This window comes from Hemitrygon akajei, chromosome 28 (genome assembly GCF_048418815.1).
Source record: "Hemitrygon akajei chromosome 28, sHemAka1.3, whole genome shotgun sequence".
Lineage (NCBI taxonomy): Eukaryota > Metazoa > Chordata > Chondrichthyes > Myliobatiformes > Dasyatidae > Hemitrygon > Hemitrygon akajei.
Window position 1 is genome coordinate 7,947,303 of NC_133151.1, and position 19,128 is coordinate 7,966,430.

Here is a 19,128-nt window from a genome sequence, read left to right on the forward strand (position 1 = left end):
GGGCGGCGGTGTTAGCTGTGAGGAGGATGCTAAGAGGATGCAGGGTGACTTGGATAGGTTAGGTGAGTGGGCAAATTCATGGCAGATGCAATTTAATGTGGATAAATGTGAGGTTATCCACTTTGGTTGCAAGAACAGGAAAACAGATTATTATCTGAATGGTGGCTGATTAGGAAAAGGGGAGGTGCAATGAGACCTGGGTGTCATTGTACACCAGTCATTGAAGGTGGGCATGCAGGTACAGCAGGCGGTGAAAAAGGGAAATGGTATGTTGGCATTCATAGCAAAAGGATTCAAGTACAGGAGCAGGGAGGTTCTACTGCAGTTGTACAAGGCCTTGGTGAGACCGCACCCAGAGTATTGTGTGCAGTTTTGGTCCCCTAATCTGAGGAAAGACATTCTTGCCATAGAGGGAGTACAAAGAAGGTTCACCAGATTGATTCCTGGGATGGCAGGACTTTCACATGAAGAAAGACTGGATCGACTAGGCTTATACTCACAAGAATTTAGAAGATTGAGGGGGGATCTTATTGAAATGTATAAAATTCTAAAGGGATTGGACAGGCTAGATGCAGGAAGATTGTTTCTGATGTTGGGGAAGTCCAGAACGAGGGGTCACAGTTTAAGGATAAAGGGGAAGCCTTTTAGGACCGAGATGAGGAAAAACTTCTTCACACAGAGAGTGGTGAACCTGTGGAATTCTCTGCCACAGGAAACAGTTGAGGCCGGTTCATTGGCTATATTTAAGAGGGAGTTAGATATGGCCCTTGTGGCTAAAGGGATCGGGGGTATGGAGAGAAAGCAGGTACAGGGTTCTGAGTTGGATGATCAGCCATGATCATACTGAATGGCGGTGCAGGCTTGAAGGGCCGAATGGCCTACTCCTGCACCTATTTTCTATGTTTCTATGTTTGACCACCTACTCTGTCTATAGTTCTCAAAATATTATAAATCTCTTGCGTCTCTGATGCTGCAGAGAAAACCAGCCAAGTTTGTCCAGCCTCTCCTGACAGCTGACACCCTTTACTCTGAGAAGCATCCCGGTAAACCTGTTCTGCACTCTTTCCAAAGCCCGCACAATCTTCCCGTGATGGGGCAGCCAGAAATACACCCAAAAGCAGTGTGGTGCGCAGTTTCAACTGCGGAGACACGAGCTGCGTCGTCCAGACAGGACGCAAACTCTCAACTCGTTTACGGGAGCACAAAATGGGGGGGGGGGGGGGGGCGCGGAAACATGATCCACTGCCGCTGATCTCGGTACATGACGTTCGAGAAGGACAGCACTTTAACCGGGACACCATGACGGCTCTGGCGCGGGCAAGCACGAGAATCTTTAGACGCATGGTTCTCTTCTGGTGACCGCGTAAATAAATACACGCCGTCTACGAAGCCCCAGAAGAGCCAAAGAAACACGAGCCAAGAGAGTTCAAAGGTTATCCAAAGGGGTAGCCAATCAGCAGCGAGGCAAGCGAATGGGGAGCCTATTGTAAAAGCAAACACGTCCAGTGAGAAACGCCAACAACTATGGACTGAGGATGTCACCTCGACTGGTGATAAAATGTCTGCAAGCTCATTGCCAGCTCGGCAAATGCCATAACATCAAACACAAAATAAATGTTGGCATTCTTAGCAGTGTGAACATTAGAGCATAAGAAATAGGAGCAGGAGTCGGCCATCTTGCCCATCGAGCCTGCTCCGCCATTCAATAAGATCATGGCTGATCTGGCCACGGACTCATCTCCACCTACCTGCCTTTTCCCCATCACCCTCAATTCCCCTTCTAGGCAAAAACCTGTCCAACTTTGTCTTAAATATATTTACTGAGGAAGCCTCCACTGTTTCATTGGGCAGAGAATTCCACAGATTCACCACTCACTGGGAAAAGCAGTTCCTCCTCATCTCCGTCCTAAAACTACTCCCCCGAATCTTGAGGCTTTGTCCTATAGTTCTAGTCTCACCTCCCAGTGGAAACAACTTTCCTGCCTCTATCTTATCTATCCCTTTCATAATTTTATCTTTCTATAAGATCTCCTCTCATTCTTCTGAATTCCAGCGAGTACAGTCCCAGGCAACTCAATCTCTCCTGATAGTCTAACCCCCCTCATCTCTGGAATCAACCTGGTGAACCTCCTCTGCACGGCCTCCAAAGCCAGTATATCCTTCCTCGAGTAAGGAGACCAGAACTGCACACAGTACTCCAGGTGTGGCCTCACCAGTACCCTGTATAGTTGTAGCATGACCTCCCTGCTCTTCAATTTAATCCCTCCAGCAATGAAGGCCGACACCCCCATTTGCCTTCTTGATAGCCTGCTGCACCTGAAGAGCTAAAAATCTAAAACATTAATAAGATCACAGTCAAATTTCTTCAACACTGGAAATTTTGCTCAGGGTTCAGAGTGACAAAGGGTTTTGGGGCTGGAGTGGTCAGTCAGTCCAGCGGCTGGTCACTGATGTGTGACTGTTTCTCCTGCAGACTCCAACGTCGATGACATGGATGTGGACCTGGACAGGGAATTCCTGCAGGACCTCAAGGACCTGAAAGTACTCATCACTGATAAGGACCTGTTAGACCAACACAAAAGGTACCGTCCCATCACACACTCCCGGGGTCAGACACAGAGTGAAGCTCCCTCTACACCGTACCATCACACACTCCCGGGGTCAGATACAGAGTGAAACTCCCTCCACACCGTACCATCACACACTCCCGGGGTCAGACACAGAGAGAAGCTCCCTCCACACCGTCCCATCACACACTCCCGGGGTCAGACACAGAGTGAAGCTCCCTCCACACCGTCCCATCACACACTCCCGGGGTCAGACACAGAGTGAAGCTCCCTCCACACCGTCCCATCACACACTCCCGGGGTCAGACACAGAGTGAAGCTCCCTCCACACTGTCCCATCACACACTCCCGGGGTCAGACACGGAGTGAAGCTCCCTCCACACCGTCCCATCACACTCTCCCGGGGTCAGACACGGAGTGAAGCCCCCTCCACACCGTCCCATCACACACTCCCGGGGTCAGACACGGAGTGAATCTCCCTCCACACAGTCCCATCACACACTCCCGGGGTCAGACACGGAGTGAAGCCCCCTCCACACACTCCCGGGGTCAGACACGGAGTGAAACTCCCTCCACACCGTCCCATCACACACTCCCGGGGTCAGACACAGAGTGAAGCTCCCTCCACACCGTACCATCACACACTCCCGGGGTCAGACACGGAGTGAAGCTCCCTCCACACCGTCCCATCACACTCTCCCGGGGTCAGACACAGAGTGAAGCTCCCTCCACACCGTCCCATCACACACTCCCGGGGTCAGACACAGAGTGAATCTCCCTCCACACAGTCCCATCACACACTCCCGGGGTCAGACACGGAGTGAAGCCCCCTCCACACACTCCCGGGGTCAGACACGGAGTGAAGCTCCCTCCACACCGTCCCATCACACTCTCCCGGGGTCAGACACAGAGTGAAGCTCCCTCCACACCGTCCCATCACACACTCCCGGGGTCAGACACAGAGTGAATCTCCCTCCACACAGTCCCATCACACACTCCCGGGGTCAGACACGGAGTGAAGCCCCCTCCACACACTCCCGGGGTCAGACACGGAGTGAAGCTCCCTCCACACCATCCCATCACACTCTCCCGGGGTCAGACACAGAGTGAAGCTCCCTCCACACCGTTCCATCACACACTCCCGGGGTCAGACACCGAGTGAATCTCCCTCCACACAGTCCCATCACACACTCGCGGGGTCAGACACGGAGTGAAGCCCCCTCCACACACTCCCGGGGTCAGACACGGAGTGAAACTCCCTCCACACCGTCCCATCACACACTCCCGGGGTCAGACACGGAGTGAAGCTCCCTCCACACCGTCCCATCACACACTCCCGGGGTCAGACACAGAATGAAGCTCCCTCCACACCGTCCCATCACACATTCCTGGGGTCATACACAGAGAACGTTGTTTGGCGAATGCCCCCCCCCCATCGTAACGCTGGTCTGGAACTTTCTCTGGGACCCTGCCCTCTCCTATTGAATGTTGAACTGTGAAGTGTTCTGATTATCGATGACTCTGTGTTTCTCTCAGCTTGGTCTGCACTGCTGTGAGGGGCAAAGTCAGCGTCTTCAACGAAATGGAGGCAAACTTTAAGGTAAAGTAAACATGTTCAATTTGTTTAAAAAAGACATTTGGCAGTCGTGCTGTGCTCTGACCAGTGCCCTTCCACAGTTGGTAGTGACTCTTTGCGAGGGTGGTGGGGAAGCTTTGGCTCAAACATTGCTCAGAACATGGTGGAATCCCGAGGAACTCGGCAGGTCGGGCAGCGTCTATGGAGAGGAATAGACAGTCGATGTTTCAGGCCGAGACCCTTCATCAGGGCTGGAAAGGAAGGGCAGGGGGGGAAGAACCAGAATGAGAAGGTGGCAGGGAGGGGGAGGAATACAAGGTGGCAGGAGAAGGGGAAGGTGGGGGCAGGGGGGATGAAGTAAGAAGCTGGAATGTGATAGGTGGAGAGGTAAAGGGCTGAAGAAGGAGGAATCGGATAGGAGAGGAGAGAGGACCATGGGAGAAAGGGAAGGTCTTTAGCCAGCGGCTGGTGAATCTGTGGAATTCATTGCCATACATGGCTGTGCAGGCCAAGTAATTTAAAATGGGGTTGACAGGTTCTCGATTAGTAAGGGTGTCAAAGATTACAGGGAGGGCAGGAGAATGGGGATGAGAGGGGTAATAAATCAGCCATGGTGGAGTAGACTTGAAGGGCCGAATGGCTTAATTCTTTTGGTGGAGCATAAGAGGGAGGTCTTGGATAGTCCCAAGCCCGGACGTGAGAGGAGGAGGGCTGAGCTTGAGGCTGGAAACACATCAGTCACTCCCCATCTTGCTCCCCTCTTTTCCCTTCTCTTTGCCTCACCCGCCCATCACCTCCCTCTTATGCCCCACCGAAAGGAAATACCGGGAGCTACAGAAACGCTAACAGAAGGATCTTTGACTTGAAGATGTATGAAGTTGTTTAGCGAAAGCAGAAGCCCCAGGACAGAAGTCTCGTGAGCCTCTGTTGGACGTCCCATGCCCCAGTAAAGGGAATGGGGAATGGTAAAATCAAAGTGGGGGCGGGGGGAAGAAATCAGCGCTCATGCCATCAGGTTAGGGGCGACCCAGATGGAATTCGAGGTCTTGCTCGCCCGACCTGCGTGTGGCCTCATGGTGGCAGCACCTCAGGCTGTAGACAGAGTCTCTTGTGTTTAAGTATAAAATCCTCACTGGACACCTCCGCTGTGACTTCCCTCTGCAGAATCTCTCCCGGGCTCTCATCAACATCGCCGCCAAGCTCATTCACACCAAGGACGTGCGAGACCTCTTCATCGACCTCGTGGAGAAGGTGAGTCCCAGGGAAGGCGGGTGCTGCCCTCGCGGAGAAGAGGCAATCTCTGCTCCCCGAGGGAGTGTGCAAGCGGGAGTCCTAAAGTCAGTCAAGTTACTTTCAAAGTGCGGATTTGTGTCCTGAGATTCATTGTCTTGCAGGCGTTTACAGGAAAATAAAGAAATGCGATAGAATTTATGAAAACTGTACATAAGTACTGACTGAAACAGCCAATGTGCAAAAGAAGATAAAAATTAAGTATTACTGAGAATGTGAATTGTAGAGTCTTTGAAAGCGAGACTGTAGGTTGTGGGGTCAGTTCGGAGTTGAGCTGAGTGCAGTTATCCATGCTGTTTCAGGAGCCTGATGGTGGAGGATAGTGGAGCTAGGTAACATTTTGAAAGGCGAGGTTCTGAGGTTTGCAACCTGAAATACTTACTCTTCACGGACATCCGCAAAACAAAATGAACGATGGGGAAATCGAAGCCCCCTAACCTCCCCCCCGCCCCACTTCACACGAGGGTGAAGAAGAAATGGTGAACAAGAGTCCTGGAACAGATTGGCCATTGTCACAAGTTGGAGGGGCTGAATAGCCTATTTGCAGGTCATCTGAAACTTTGGCAGATTTATATAAAAACACAGTGAAGTGTATACTGACTGGTGTGCAAACATCAAAGCCCAGTGGCAGAAAATGTGGGTCACAGCCCAGTCACACGCAGATAACGCACACATGCAGACACGCAGATGTGTGCACACACACACGTAGACACGCACGCACACAGGCACAGACACACAGACATGCAGAGACACAAGTGGAGGCACGCAGAGAGACATGGATGGACACGGAGAGACACAGACGGACATGCAGACAGACACGTAGACAGACAGGCGCACACATGCAGACATGCACACGCAGACAGCCACAGACATACAGACACACACAGGTCAAACCGGGTGCCTGGAATTGCTGCCTGTGGAAGTCATTCCTGCCTGTGGCCATCAAACTTTACAACTCCTCCCTCGGACTGTCAGACACCCTGAGCCAATAGGCTGGTCCTGGACTTATTTCCACTTGGCATAGTTTACCTATTATTATTTAATTATTTATGGTTTTATATCTCTGTATTTCTACACTATTCTTGGTTGGTGCGACTGTAACAAAACCCAATTTCCCTCAGGGTCAATAAAATATGTCTGTCTGTTTGTCTGTGACACACTGGCCTTATTCACTGCGACACCACGCTCTGAGGATCCTGGGACATTATTTATTTGTATAAAGCATAGGATTCTTCGACCATTCTGGTCCTATGTCTAATAGGCTAAGATCATTAGCCATTGGAGCAGAATTACACCAATTACCCATTGAGGCTGCCCCTGCCATTCCATCATGGCCGATTTATTATCCCCCTCAACCCCATTCTCCTCCCTGTAACCTTTGCCACCCTTACTAATCAAGAGCCTATCAACCTCTCAGCACTTACCCTTGCAACGACTTGGCCTCTGTAATCGTCTGTGGCAATGAATTCCACAGATTCATCCTTCTCTGGATAAAGAATTTCTTCCTAATCGCTGTTCTAGAGGGTGCTCCTTCTGTTCAGAGTTTGTACTCTCTGGTCCTAGACTCTCCCATCCTTCTTCAAGCAGTTAAATTTGGACTTTAGAGCCAGTCAGTGCCACTCAGTGGCTGCTTTATTAGGTATACCTGCTGGTTAATGCAACTATCTAATCAGCCAATCATGTAGCAGCAATTCAATGCATAAAAGCATGCCGACGTGGTCAAGAGGTTCAGTTGTTCAGGCCAAACATCAGAATGGGGGAAAATGTGATCTGAATGACCGTGGAATGATTGTTGGTGGCAGACGGGATGGTTTGAGTATCTCAGAAACCGCTGATCTCCTGGGATGTTTGTGCACAACAGTCTCTCGAGCTTGCAGAAAATGGTGCGAGAAACAAAAAAACATCCAGTGAGTGGCGGTTCTGTGGGTGAAAACGCCTTGTTGGTGAGTGAGGTCAGAGGAGAATGGCCGGGAAGGCGACAGTAACTCAAATAACCACACGTTACAACAGCGGTGTGCAGAAGAGCATCTCTGAACACAGCACACGTTGAGCCCTAAAGTGAACGGGCTACAGGAGCAGAAGACCGTGGACTCAGTGGCCACTTTGTCAGGTACAGGAGGTAGTGGATGCCGAGTGTAACTCAGCCTGTTTGTTTCTCTCCCATCCTCCAGTAAACCCCTTCTGAGACTTTATTCACCTTCGTAAAGGGGAGGCAGATTGATGCGGATGTGTTCAAAATGTTCTGCTGCACTCAGCTTTAATGGTTGACACGACGATCTACAGCACAAGCGACACAGGTTCAATTCCCACCACTGCCTGCAGGGAGTTTATACGTGGACCATGTGGGTTTCCTCCGGGTGCTCCGGTTTCCTCCCACGGTCCAAAGGTTAATCCGTCTTTGTAAACTGTCCAATGGTCTGATGCTTCCTGCTGGAATGAGGGGGTTGGGGGTGGTTTTGATGCTTTGCTGCCGTTTGTGCGTGGGAGGGAGGAGGTGTTTCATGGTCGTCTCTGAAGAGTAGGAATTTCAGGTTGTATGCTGTATACATTCTCACTGGGAGATTGCTGGGCAGCTCGGCTCGAAGTGCCGGAAGGGACAATTCTGTGCTGTCTCTCAGTAAATGAAAAACATCTACAGTTCACATGGGTGCTGATGTCTGTAGATACACGAGAGGACCTGTGAACGGCAGGGATTGGGAAACAAGACATTGTCGAATCTGTGTGTCTGCACAGTGGTGTGACCCCGGGGGACAAGACATTGTCGAATCTGTGTGTCTGCACAGTGGTGTGACCCAGAGACAAGACATTGTCGAATCTGTGTGTCTGCACAGTGGTGTGACCCTGGGGGACAAGACATTGTCGAATCTGTGTGTCTGCACAGTGATGTGACCCAGAGACAAGACATTGTTGAATCTGTGTGTCTGCACAGTGGTGTGACCCAGAGACAAGACATTGTCGAATCTGTGTGTCTGCACAGTGATGTGACCCAGGGAACAAGACATTGTTGAATCTGTGTGTCTGCACAGTGGTGTGACCCCGGGGGACAAGACATTGTCGAATCTGTGTGTCTGCACAGTGATGTGACCCAGAGACAAGACATTGTTGAATCTGTGTGTCTGCTCAGTGGTGTGACCCAGAGACAAGACATTGTCGAATCTGTGTGTCTGCACAGTGATGTGACCCAGAGACAAGACAATGTCGAATCTGTGTGTCTGCTCAGTGGTGTGACCCAGAGACAAGACATTGTCGAATCTGTGTGTCTGCACAGTGATGTGACCCAGGGACAAGACATTGTCGAATCTGTGTGTCTGCACAGTGATGTGACCCCGGGGGACAGGACATTGCTGAATCTGTGTGTCTGCACAGTGATGTGACCCCGGGGGACAGGACATTGCTGAATCTGTGTGTCTGCACAGTGATGTGACCCCGGGGGACAGGACATTGCTGAATCTGTGTGTCTGCACAATGGTGCGGCCCGGGGAACTTTGGCTTGCGTTTGCAATGAGACAGCCGGGGAATGTAGAAAGGTTAATCAGCCAAACCTGGATTTAAAAAGCCAGTCTGAACGACATCAAACAGGGAGTTGCCTGTCTGGTTCACAGGTATCCTACAGGGAGAGACGTCTGCTGTCCTCCGCCGGTCAGTGACGAACGTGAGCTCGGTCTCACAGCACCAGGGCTGACACATGTCTGTCCTGTGGGTGGGCCCTACATAATTGGTAATTAGCTTTCTGTATACTGTCACATGAACAGAGATAAGCCTTTGTCCTTGCTCCGTCCAGGCAGATCATTGTGGTGACTCAGTGGAGTTCAATGCCGCAGATGGCTGTAGAAGCCATGCTTTTGTGTATATTTAATGTTGAGGCTAATTTGTAAAAGGTTACGGGGAGAAGGCAGGAGAATTGGGTCGAGCGGGATACTGAAGCAGCCATGATGGAATGACAGGTCTGATTGGAAGGGCCAATCATTTTTCAATGATTGGAAGGGAATTCTGCTCCTATGTTGTATGGTCTTGTATGTTTGTACGTTGGGGTCGCTTACCCTACTGGGCGAGGACAGCTCAATATATCTACCTATCCCTGGGACAGCATGTGTTAGGTGGGCCAAATGGCCTCCTCCACTCTTACTAGGAGATATGCCAGCAACTGAAAGCCTGTTGAGTAGTGGAAGTGTGTCCCCTACTCTGTCCTTTCTGTCATCTCTCAACCAGTCAGGCTGCCCTGTGTGTTAATTAACCCTTTCAGTGCCCCATTCATTCTGGTCACCATCCGTTTCGGAATTGGTCTGTCATCGTCACGGTGAGAAGCCTTTGCCTGCGTGCCTGATCGTTCCGTACATCCAAGCAAACCAGAGGAAATCAGAGCGCAATTGTGGTCGCCCCATTACAGGCGGGAAGATGAGGCTGTGGAGAGGGCGCAGAGGAGGTTTACCGGGGTTTAGAGGGTTTGTGCTGTAAGGAGAGGTTGGACAAACGTGGGGTGGTTTCTCTGCTCAGAGTCTGAGGGGAGATCTGGTAGATTGTGAGAGGGATTGATAGAGTAGACAGGCAGTATCTTTTTTCCCAGGGTTGAAATGTATAATACCATCTAAGGTGGAGGTGGTAAATTCAAAGGCAATGTGAGGGGCAGGTTTTTTTTTCACAAAGAGCGGTGGTAGAGGCAGATACATTAGGGACTTGTAGGAGACATTTAGATAGGCTCACAAATGTGAGGGAAATGGGAGGATATGGACATTGTGACTGGTAGAATGGATCAGTTCAGTTGGCCGTTTGATGACTAATTGAAGGGCCGGCCTGTTCCCCCGTGCTGAACTGGCCTGTGGATGGCGCTGCCTCAAGGGTACAGAGGGTTCGATCCCGATCTCCGGTGCTGGTTCCCCGTTCGCCCGTCAGTTGATAAGTTGCTCCTAGTGCGTTGGCGAGTGACAGAAACTGCGGGGTGGGGGGGAGGCGCAATTGGAACTTGGAAAGAATAAAGTAGGATGAGTTAAAGGGCCTGTCTTGGCACCTGTGCCGAATTTTGTGGTGAATCTGAGGAATCCGTTGCCAGGGGCGGCTGTGGAGGCCAAGTCTTAAGGCACAGGCTGGCAGATTCTTGATTAGTCAGGGCGTGTAGGGAGAAGGCTGAGAGGGAAAATGGATCAGCCGTGATGAAATGGCGGAGCAGACTCAATGGGCCAAATGGCCTAATTTGGCTCCTAGATATTATGGTCTTAATGGTTCTCTAAGACAGGGGTCCCCAACCGGGGGACCACAGACCCCTCAGTAGGGATCCAGGGCATAAAAAAAGGTTGGGAACCCCCTGCTCTAGAATATTTAAAGGCAACATAGCAGTTAGAATAACACTTTACGGTGCCAGTGACCCGGGTTCAATTCCTGCCACTGCCTGTAAGGAGTTTGTACGTTCTCCCTGTGACCGCGTGCTTTTCCTCCGGGTGGCCCCCACAATCCAGAGACGTACTGGTTGGTAGGCTGATTGGTCATTTTAAACTCTCCCGTGATTAGGCTAGGGTCAAATTGGTGTCGTTTGAGGGGCCGGAAGGGCCTATTCCACGCTGCATCTTACATAAACAAACAACAGCAGGCTAGAAGCTTGTATCTTTAGTACCCCCTGCCCGGCGGAAAGGGGTGAGGGGAGAATGACCTGGGCACAAGGAGTCCTGGGCTGTGTCGGCTGCTTCCCCGAGGCAGCAGGAAGCGCTGGCTTGTGTGGGGGTACTGGCTGACGACAGGAGGGCAAGCCTGTCCAGGCGGAGGCAGCAGAGGGAAAATCTGACGGGAATAGAAGGGGGAGCAAAGAGGGCAAAGGGGAACAGCGGTGGGTGGGTGATGGGCAGATGGAGCGGGTGAGGAGGGTGGTGGGGGCTGGCGTCGGTTCAGGGGGAACTGAGTGGGCCAGGGGACAGACGAAAGTGGAGGGGGGGGCAGAGGAAATTAAAGTGAATGTTCTTGCCGTTGGGTTGTAAACGGGGGAAAATACCGTTCCTGTAGTTTGATTTCAGCTTCACCCTGGCAGTGGAGGAGGCTGAAGACAGACTTGCCCGTGTGGGATTGGGGAACTGGGAGCCAGTAGGCCAGAGCTGGTGGAGCGCAGGCTCGGTCCCCACTGACCCTCTCTCGTGTCTCGCACAGTTCATCGAGCCCTGCAAGTCGGACCGCTGGAACGGCAGCGATGTCAGCATCTTCCTGACGCAGTACACCAACACGGCCCGCGCCCTCGACGCCTTCAAGTGAGTAGCTGGGCCGGGGAGCCTCCGTTCCCACCCGCGTGCCGGAGTCCTAGGCCCTAGATCGGGACCCCTCAGTCTGGGGTACACCCGGGTGCAGTGAGATTCCTCGCTCGTGTAAAACACGGTATTAATAAATACCACGGGGCGCCGCGGTTAGCGCAACGCTATTACAGCTCAGAGCTGCAGAGTTCAGTTACGACACCATCTGTAAGGAATTTGTATGTTCTCCCCGTGACCGCGTGGGTTTCCTCCGGGTGCCCCGGTTTCCTCCCACAGTCCAAAGACGTACCGGTCGGTGGGTCATTGTAAATTGCCCCGTGGTGAGGCCAGGGTTGAGTCGGTGGCGGCTGGGCTGGAGGGGCCTGTTCTGCGTTGTGATGCTGAATAAGTTAATACGATCCGATACCCTGGGCATTGAGCTGGGTAACCTACTTCAGTAACGGAGGAGCAATGCCCTGTATTCCACCTGGATAGCCTGTAACCCAGTGAGGTTGCTAGGTTCTTCATTAGTCAGGGTGTCAAGGGTTACGGGGAGAAGGCAGGAGAACGGGGTTGGGAGGGATAATAAATCAGTAAGGTTTGAAACTGGAGCAGACTCGATGGGCCGAATGGCCTAATTCTGCTATTGTGTCTTAAGGTTTTATGGTCATTTAAAAAAAAAATGTATATATATTAATCCATTCTCTCTGGTCCTCTGCTTCCATTTTAATCCTTTTCCCCTTCTCCGTCCTGGTTTCACACACTTCCCACACAGGTCCATCCCCTCAGCTCCGGCGCCTGTCTGGTCCCGTACGTCTCTCCCTTCACGGATTTCATTCTCACCCCCTTGTCAGAGTCCGGCGCTGGCAGGCTTTGTGCTCCCGCTGATCTCCGGCAGATGTCTCTCGTCTTCACACTCCCTCACCTCACTCCATCTGTTGTTTTCCCCTTTTCCCTCTCCATCTGTCTCCAACTACCATTCATCTGCCATCGTCGTCGGGTCACACCCCCCCCCAGTCCACCAGTCGCCTTGGAATCCTTTCTCACCCCAATACCAGCCACCTCGCCTCTCCACTCGGGGTTTTGACTCGAAATGGTGACAGTGTCTTTCCTCCCAGAGACGCTGCTCCTCTCACTGAGTTAGCAGAATTGTGCAGAGTACGGACCGAGACAGTGCAGACAGGGATACTAAATAACAGAGAGGTGGAACTGAGGGTTGGAGAACGTGGCAGCACCTCCAGGAAGGGGACGTGAAAGAGGCGATTGGTTCAGGGGTCTGACAGCACTGGGGAAGAAGATGTTTTTGACTCTGCTCGTCCCGGCTTTCAAATCGAATTCAACTCAAATCAAGTTTGAATTTAATTGTCATTCAACCAGACATCGATACAGCTGAGCGAACCAGCGTTCCTCTAGATCCAAGTAGCACATTCAAAAAAACATATTTATAACCCAAGCAACACACACAAAATGCTGGAGGAACTCAGCAGGCCAGGCAGCGTCTATGGAAAAGAGGACAGTCGATGTTTCGGCAGGACTGGAGAAAAAAAGCTGAGGAGTAGATTTGAAAGGTGAGGGGAGGGGAGAGAGAAGCACAAGGTGATGGGTGAAACCGGGAGGGAGAGGGATGAAGTAAAGAGCTGGGAAGTTGATTGGTGAAAGAGACAGAAGGCCATGGAAAAAAGAAAAAGGGGTAGGAGCACCAGAGGGAGGCGATGGACGGGCAAGGAGATAACATGAGAGAGGGAAATGGGAATGGGGAATGGTGAAGGGGGAGGGTGGGAGTTTGAGAAATCGATGTTCATGCCATCAGGTTGGAGGCTACCCAGACGGAATATAAGGTGTTGTTCCTCCAACATGAGTGTGGCGTCATCAGACAGTAGAGGAGGCCATGGATGGACATACCGGAATGGGAATGGGAAGTGGAATTAAAATGGGTGGCCACTGGGAGATCCCACTTGTTCTGACGGATGCTCGGTGAAGCGGTCTCCCAGTCTACATCGGGATTCACCGATATACAGGAGGCCACACTGGGAGCACTGGACACAGTATGACCCCAACAGACTCACAGAAGTGTTGCCTCACCTGGAAAGACTGTTAAGGCCTTTGAACGGTGTAAGGGCAGGTGTAGCACCTGTTCTGCTTGCAAAGGTAAGTGCTGAGAGGGACGAATGGACAACGGAGTCGCGTAGGGAGCAATCCCTGTGGAAAACAGAAAGTTGGGGGGGGGTAGGGAAAGATATGCTTGGTGGTGGGATCCCGTTAGAGGTGGCGGAAGGTATGAAGAATTATGTGCTGGACGCCGAGGCTGATTAGGTGGTAGGTGAGGACAAGAGGAACCCTGTCCCTGGTAGAGTGGACGTAGAATGGGGTAAGAGCAGACTTGCATGAAATGGAAGAGATGGTTGAGGGCAGCGTTGATGGTGGAGGAATGGAAGCCCTCTTCTTTGAAGCTCTCATCCTGAGAGCAGATGTGGTGGAGATGGAGGAATTGAGAGAAGGGGATGGTGTTTTAACAAGTAACAGGTGGGATGAGATATTGTCCAGGTAGCTGTGAGAGTTTGTGGGTTTGTAATAGACATCAGTGGATAAGCTGTCTCCGGATAGAGATAGTGAGATCGAGAAAGGGAAGGGGAGGTGCTGGAAATGGACCAGGTAAATCTGAGGGCAGGGTGGAAGTTGGAGGCAAAGTGGATGAAATGGATGTTCAGTATGGGTGCAGGAAGCAGCACCGTGCAGTGATCAATGTAGCGTAGGAAAAGTGTGGGACGGTCACCAGTGTAGGCTTGCAACATAGACTGTTCCACATAGCCGACAAACAGGCTGGCATAGCTGGGATCCATGCGAGTGCCCATGGCTACACCTTTAGTTCGGAGGAGCCAAAGGAGAAATTCTTTAGAGTGAGAACAAGTTCCGCTAGGTGGAGGATAATGGTGGTGGAGGGGAACTGGTTAGGTCTGGTGTCCAGAAAAAATAAAGGGCCTTCATAGTGAGGGATGGAGGTGTATACAGACTGGGCATCCATAGAGAAAATAAGACGATGGGGGCCAGGGAACTTGAAATCCTTGAAAAGATATAACCCACATGTTTTAGCACTGAAGTCCCGCAAATTAATGGTATCCTTCCCGGCAGTGCTTAGACTCAGCAATCCAGCTTGTCATTCCACCAGTTGAACACTAGGGGCAGCACAGATGGGAGAAGCCAGCTCCCAACCCATGCACCACCACCTCTGACATCTCCTCTGCTGGACTGCATGGCAGCCATGGCCCATGGCTTGAGGCCTAATCTATATAACAATTACAGCATGGAAACAGGCCATCTTGGCCCTTCTAGTCCGTGCTGAACGCTTACTGTCACCTAGTCCCACCAACCTGCACTCAGCCCATAACCCTCCATTCCTTTCCTGTCCATATACCTATCCAATTTTACTTTAAATAACAATATCGAACCTGCCTCTAACACTTCTACTGGAAGCTCATTCCACACAGCTACCACTCTCTAAGTAAAGAAGTTCCCCCTCGTGTTACCCCTAAACCTTTGCCCCCTAACTCTCAACTCATGTCCTCTTGTTTGAATCTCCCCTATTCTCAATGGAAAAAGCCTATCCATGTCAACTCTATCTATCCCCCTCATAATTTTAAATACCTCTATCAAGTCCCCCCTCAACCTTCTACGCTCCAAAGAATAAAGACCTAACTTGTTCTCTGTAACTTAGGTGCTGAAACCCAGGTAACATTCTAGTAAATCTCCTCTGTACTCTCTCTATTTTATTGACATCTTTCCTATAATTCGGTGACCAGAACTGTACACAATACTCCAAATTCGGCCTCACCAATGCCTTGTACATTTTTAACATTACATCCCAACTCCTATACTCAATGCTCTGATTTATAAAGGCCAGCATACCAAAAGCTTTCTTCACCACCCTATCCACATGAGATTCCACCTTCAGGGACCTATGCACCATTATTCCTAGATCACTCTGTTCTACTGCATTCCTCAGTACCCTACCATTTACCATGTATATCCTATTTTGATTATTCCTACCAAAATGTAGCACCTCACACTAATCCAAGCTACAAACGAGGCCACACAGCTCCCCCACCGTTTGTCGTGCCACCGAACTAGGGAAACAGGCCTGCGGCATCTTACATTATCAATATCCAACGGGGCAAGAGAAATATCCCAGACAATCACCCACGGTTACGCTCTGCACGCTGCCTTCGCACACCAACTCCGATGCCTTCCCGCCAATGTGCGACTAGCTCTCACTCCTCCGGCTTCAAGCTCCTGTATCTTCTCCCCGAAGGTAGATCAGGGAGCGCAAGAGGTTCTGCAGATAGAGATGGATAGATACGTTATTAAAGGAAATGACAGCGTTACAGCAGCATTACAAGTGCACAGATGCACAAGTATTAGACGAGGAGTGGAAAGAAAAAGATAAGTTTTCACGAACAGTCTAACGCGGGGGGAGCCAATAGAGTCCCCTGCGTGGTTCCATTGCTTGTCTGGCACAGCTCTGAAGCCACGCCTGCTGTGGTCTGCCAGTCAGGTAGTCCATTGTCCAGGATACAATGGAAGTGCCGCTCTGCATTGAACGGAGCTGTTCCCTCAGCAGCGAGGCTGTGTGGTATTGGAGGTCCTCACAGTGCTGCCCTGCTTATCCAGATGGGAGGAGGCTCTGTTCAGCAGGTAGATGACAGCATCGTCAACTTCAATGTGCTCCTGGTAGGCAAGCTGCAGGGAATGGCGGGCTGATCTGACCAGGGGTCGGAGGTGAGTCAGGACCAGCCTATCCAGGGTCTTTATGATGTGTGAGGTCAGGGCCGCTGGACAGTCATCACTCAAAACCTCTCAAGCCGAAAATCTTGAATAAAACGCACAGTGATACAGGTGGAACTCAGCAGGTCAGACAGCATCAGTGGAAGGAATTGAACAGTCGACCTTTCGGAGGACTGGAAAGGAAGGGCCCCGAAGCCTGAAATGTTAATCCCCCTCCATGGATGCTGCCTGACCTGCTGAGTTTCTAAAGCACTTGGTGGGTGTCTCTGTCTGGACTCCTGGGTCCCTGCTTCCTGTAGCAAGGTGGGTCAGAGGTGATCTGGTCCCGGATATTATGGTCAAAAAGAAATGCTAGAAGGGTCTCGGCCCGAGACGTCGACAGGGCTTCTCCCTATAGATGCTGCCTGGCCTGCTGCGTTCCACCAACATTTTGTGTGTGTTGCCTGAATTTCCAGCATCTGCAGATTTCCTCGTGTTTGCTAGAGAATTTGGCAGCACTACCTGGAAGAGGTTATGAGAGAGGTGATCGGTTTCGGAGTCTGACACCAGTGGGGGAAGAAGCTGTTCTTGACTCTACTAAATGGTTATCCACGACCCTTGCTTCACTCGTTAAACTCTATCTTCTTTAACGTAGTTCCACCCTATGCAAGAGAGCACTTGTATTAAAATCGCCCCTTTCCTGACCCCAAGCTGCACCAGAGCTCCCGAACCTGTTGAAATCAGTAATTGGCCACGATTTGTGGGTGTTTTTAAATATCCATTGCATCGTAACACACAGTGTACTGGTCTCAGGGAGGAGATTTCCCATGGACAGAGCAGCTTAAGCCGGGAGTGATAGATGGCCCTGTGATTCAGGATAGGTAATTTAGACCATAGAACACAGGGACAGAATTAGGAAATGAATTCCACAGATTCTCCACCCTCTGGCTAAAGAAATTCTGCCTCATCTCTGTTCTAAAGGGACATTCCTGTATTCTAGGGCTGTGCCCTCTAGCCCTAGACTCTCCCACTATTGGAAACAGCCTCTCCACATCCACTCTATCCAGGCCTTTCAATATTCGATGGGTTTCGATGAAATCTGCCCCTTCCCCTCCCATTCTTCAAAACTCGAGTGAGCAAAGTCCCGGACCCATGAAGCGTTCCTCAAATCTTAACCCTATAATTCGTGGGCTCATTCTCGTAAACCTCTCCTGGGCCCTAAGATAGGAATATCTTCACTCAGAGGGAGCATGTGGAATCCTCCCTACCAAGGGCAGTCATTATATTTATTCAAAGAGGGGGTAGATCTATTCCATCCATTCCTTAATGCCTTAAAGGACCAAAGGATATGCGGGGGTGGGGGATTGTGCGGAGCAGATCTGACAGGTTGAATGACCCCTCCTGTGTTTTTTTTATCGCTATATTTCGGGCATTAGGATTTTGACTGATTCACAACGGCCACGGCAGCCCACAGCGCCACCGTGTGACCGGAGTGTGGAACTGCAGGTGGAAAATAACGGGAGGCACCAACTTGAGATGTTCAAAGTTGGAAGTAAATTTATTATCAGAGTACATATACGTCACCACATACAACCCTGAGATTCATTTTCCTGCGGGCATCCTCAATATATCATAATAGAATAACAACCATAATATCATCAGTGAAAGATTGCACCATCCTGGACATTCAACCAGTGTGCAAAGGACACCAAGCTGTGTAACTACAGACAGAAAGCAATAATAAAAATAAGTAAATAAAAAATAAATAGCAGGAACATGAGATGAAGAGTCCTTGAAAGTGAATCCATAGGTTAGGGGAACATTTCAATGATGGAACAAGTGAAGTGAGGGAAGTTTGGTTCAGGAGCCTGATGGTTTAAGGGTAGTTTCCATTCCTGAAGCTGCTGGTGCGAGTCCTGAGGCTCCTGTACCACCTTCCTGGTGGCCGCAGTGAGAAGAGAGCACGGCCTGGGTGGTGGTGGGAGGGAGGGGGCCCTAATGATGCATTCTGCTTTCTTGCGACAATACTCTGCGTGGATGTGCTCAATGGTTAGGATGGACTGGGCCGAATCCATCACTTTGTTTGGTAGGATTTTCCGTTCAAGGGCATTGGTGTTTCCACACCAGACCGTGACGCAGCCAGTCAGTATACTCTCCACTACACATCTATAGAAGTTTGTCAGAGTCATGCCAAATCTTCGCAAACGCCTCAGGAAGTAGAGGTGCTGCTGTGCTTTCTTCACCATCGCCCTCCGAAGTGAGGGATCCTCTGATGAGGCCTGGCTGACGGTTACAGCCTAGGCGGCGGAGGGAGCTGCAGATACATCAGCCAGCACCCTCGCGTAATGTCTGTTTTACTTCCCCAGACACCAGGCTTTGTGGGAGCGGTACATGGGTACCATCAAAACCTGCATCCTGAAGATGTACCACGACTGAGGGCTCGGAGCGGGACGAAATCTACTAGTCTCTGCTCAATCCAGCCAGAATCTGCAAGATCGTGAGACTTTTTCTTTAAATTGCAAATATCGGGAATGTTAGAAGGAGTTAAAGGGCAGATCCGGCCCAGCTGTTTGCAATTTAAAATTGGACTGATCGAAGAACCTCTGCTCCGGTGGTTGTCCGGGGGACTGTGTTATCTGGGGGACAGGACTGTCCGGGGGACTGTGTCGTTAGCGCCCACTGCAGAGGGGGAAGAGGCAGCCCGAATCTTCGATGAATATGTGAAATGGCC

At 50.8% G+C, this 19,128-nt stretch overlaps 1 protein-coding gene across 1 annotated transcript in view; it reads left to right on the forward strand.

Moving 5' to 3' along the window:
- fibpa (fibroblast growth factor (acidic) intracellular binding protein a) overlaps positions 1 to 18,900 on the forward strand; it is a 101,487-nt gene extending 82,587 nt beyond the window's left edge. The window contains exons 6-10 of the mRNA XM_073031268.1: positions 2,474 to 2,582; positions 4,104 to 4,167; positions 5,308 to 5,394; positions 11,563 to 11,660; positions 18,764 to 18,900. Coding sequence (XP_072887369.1) covers positions 2,474 to 2,582; positions 4,104 to 4,167; positions 5,308 to 5,394; positions 11,563 to 11,660; positions 18,764 to 18,833 — 428 coding nt within the window. The 3' untranslated portion in view covers positions 18,834 to 18,900. The remainder of the gene's footprint in view (positions 1 to 2,473; positions 2,583 to 4,103; positions 4,168 to 5,307; positions 5,395 to 11,562; positions 11,661 to 18,763) is intronic.
- Positions 18,901 to 19,128: the final 228 nt, after the last annotated feature.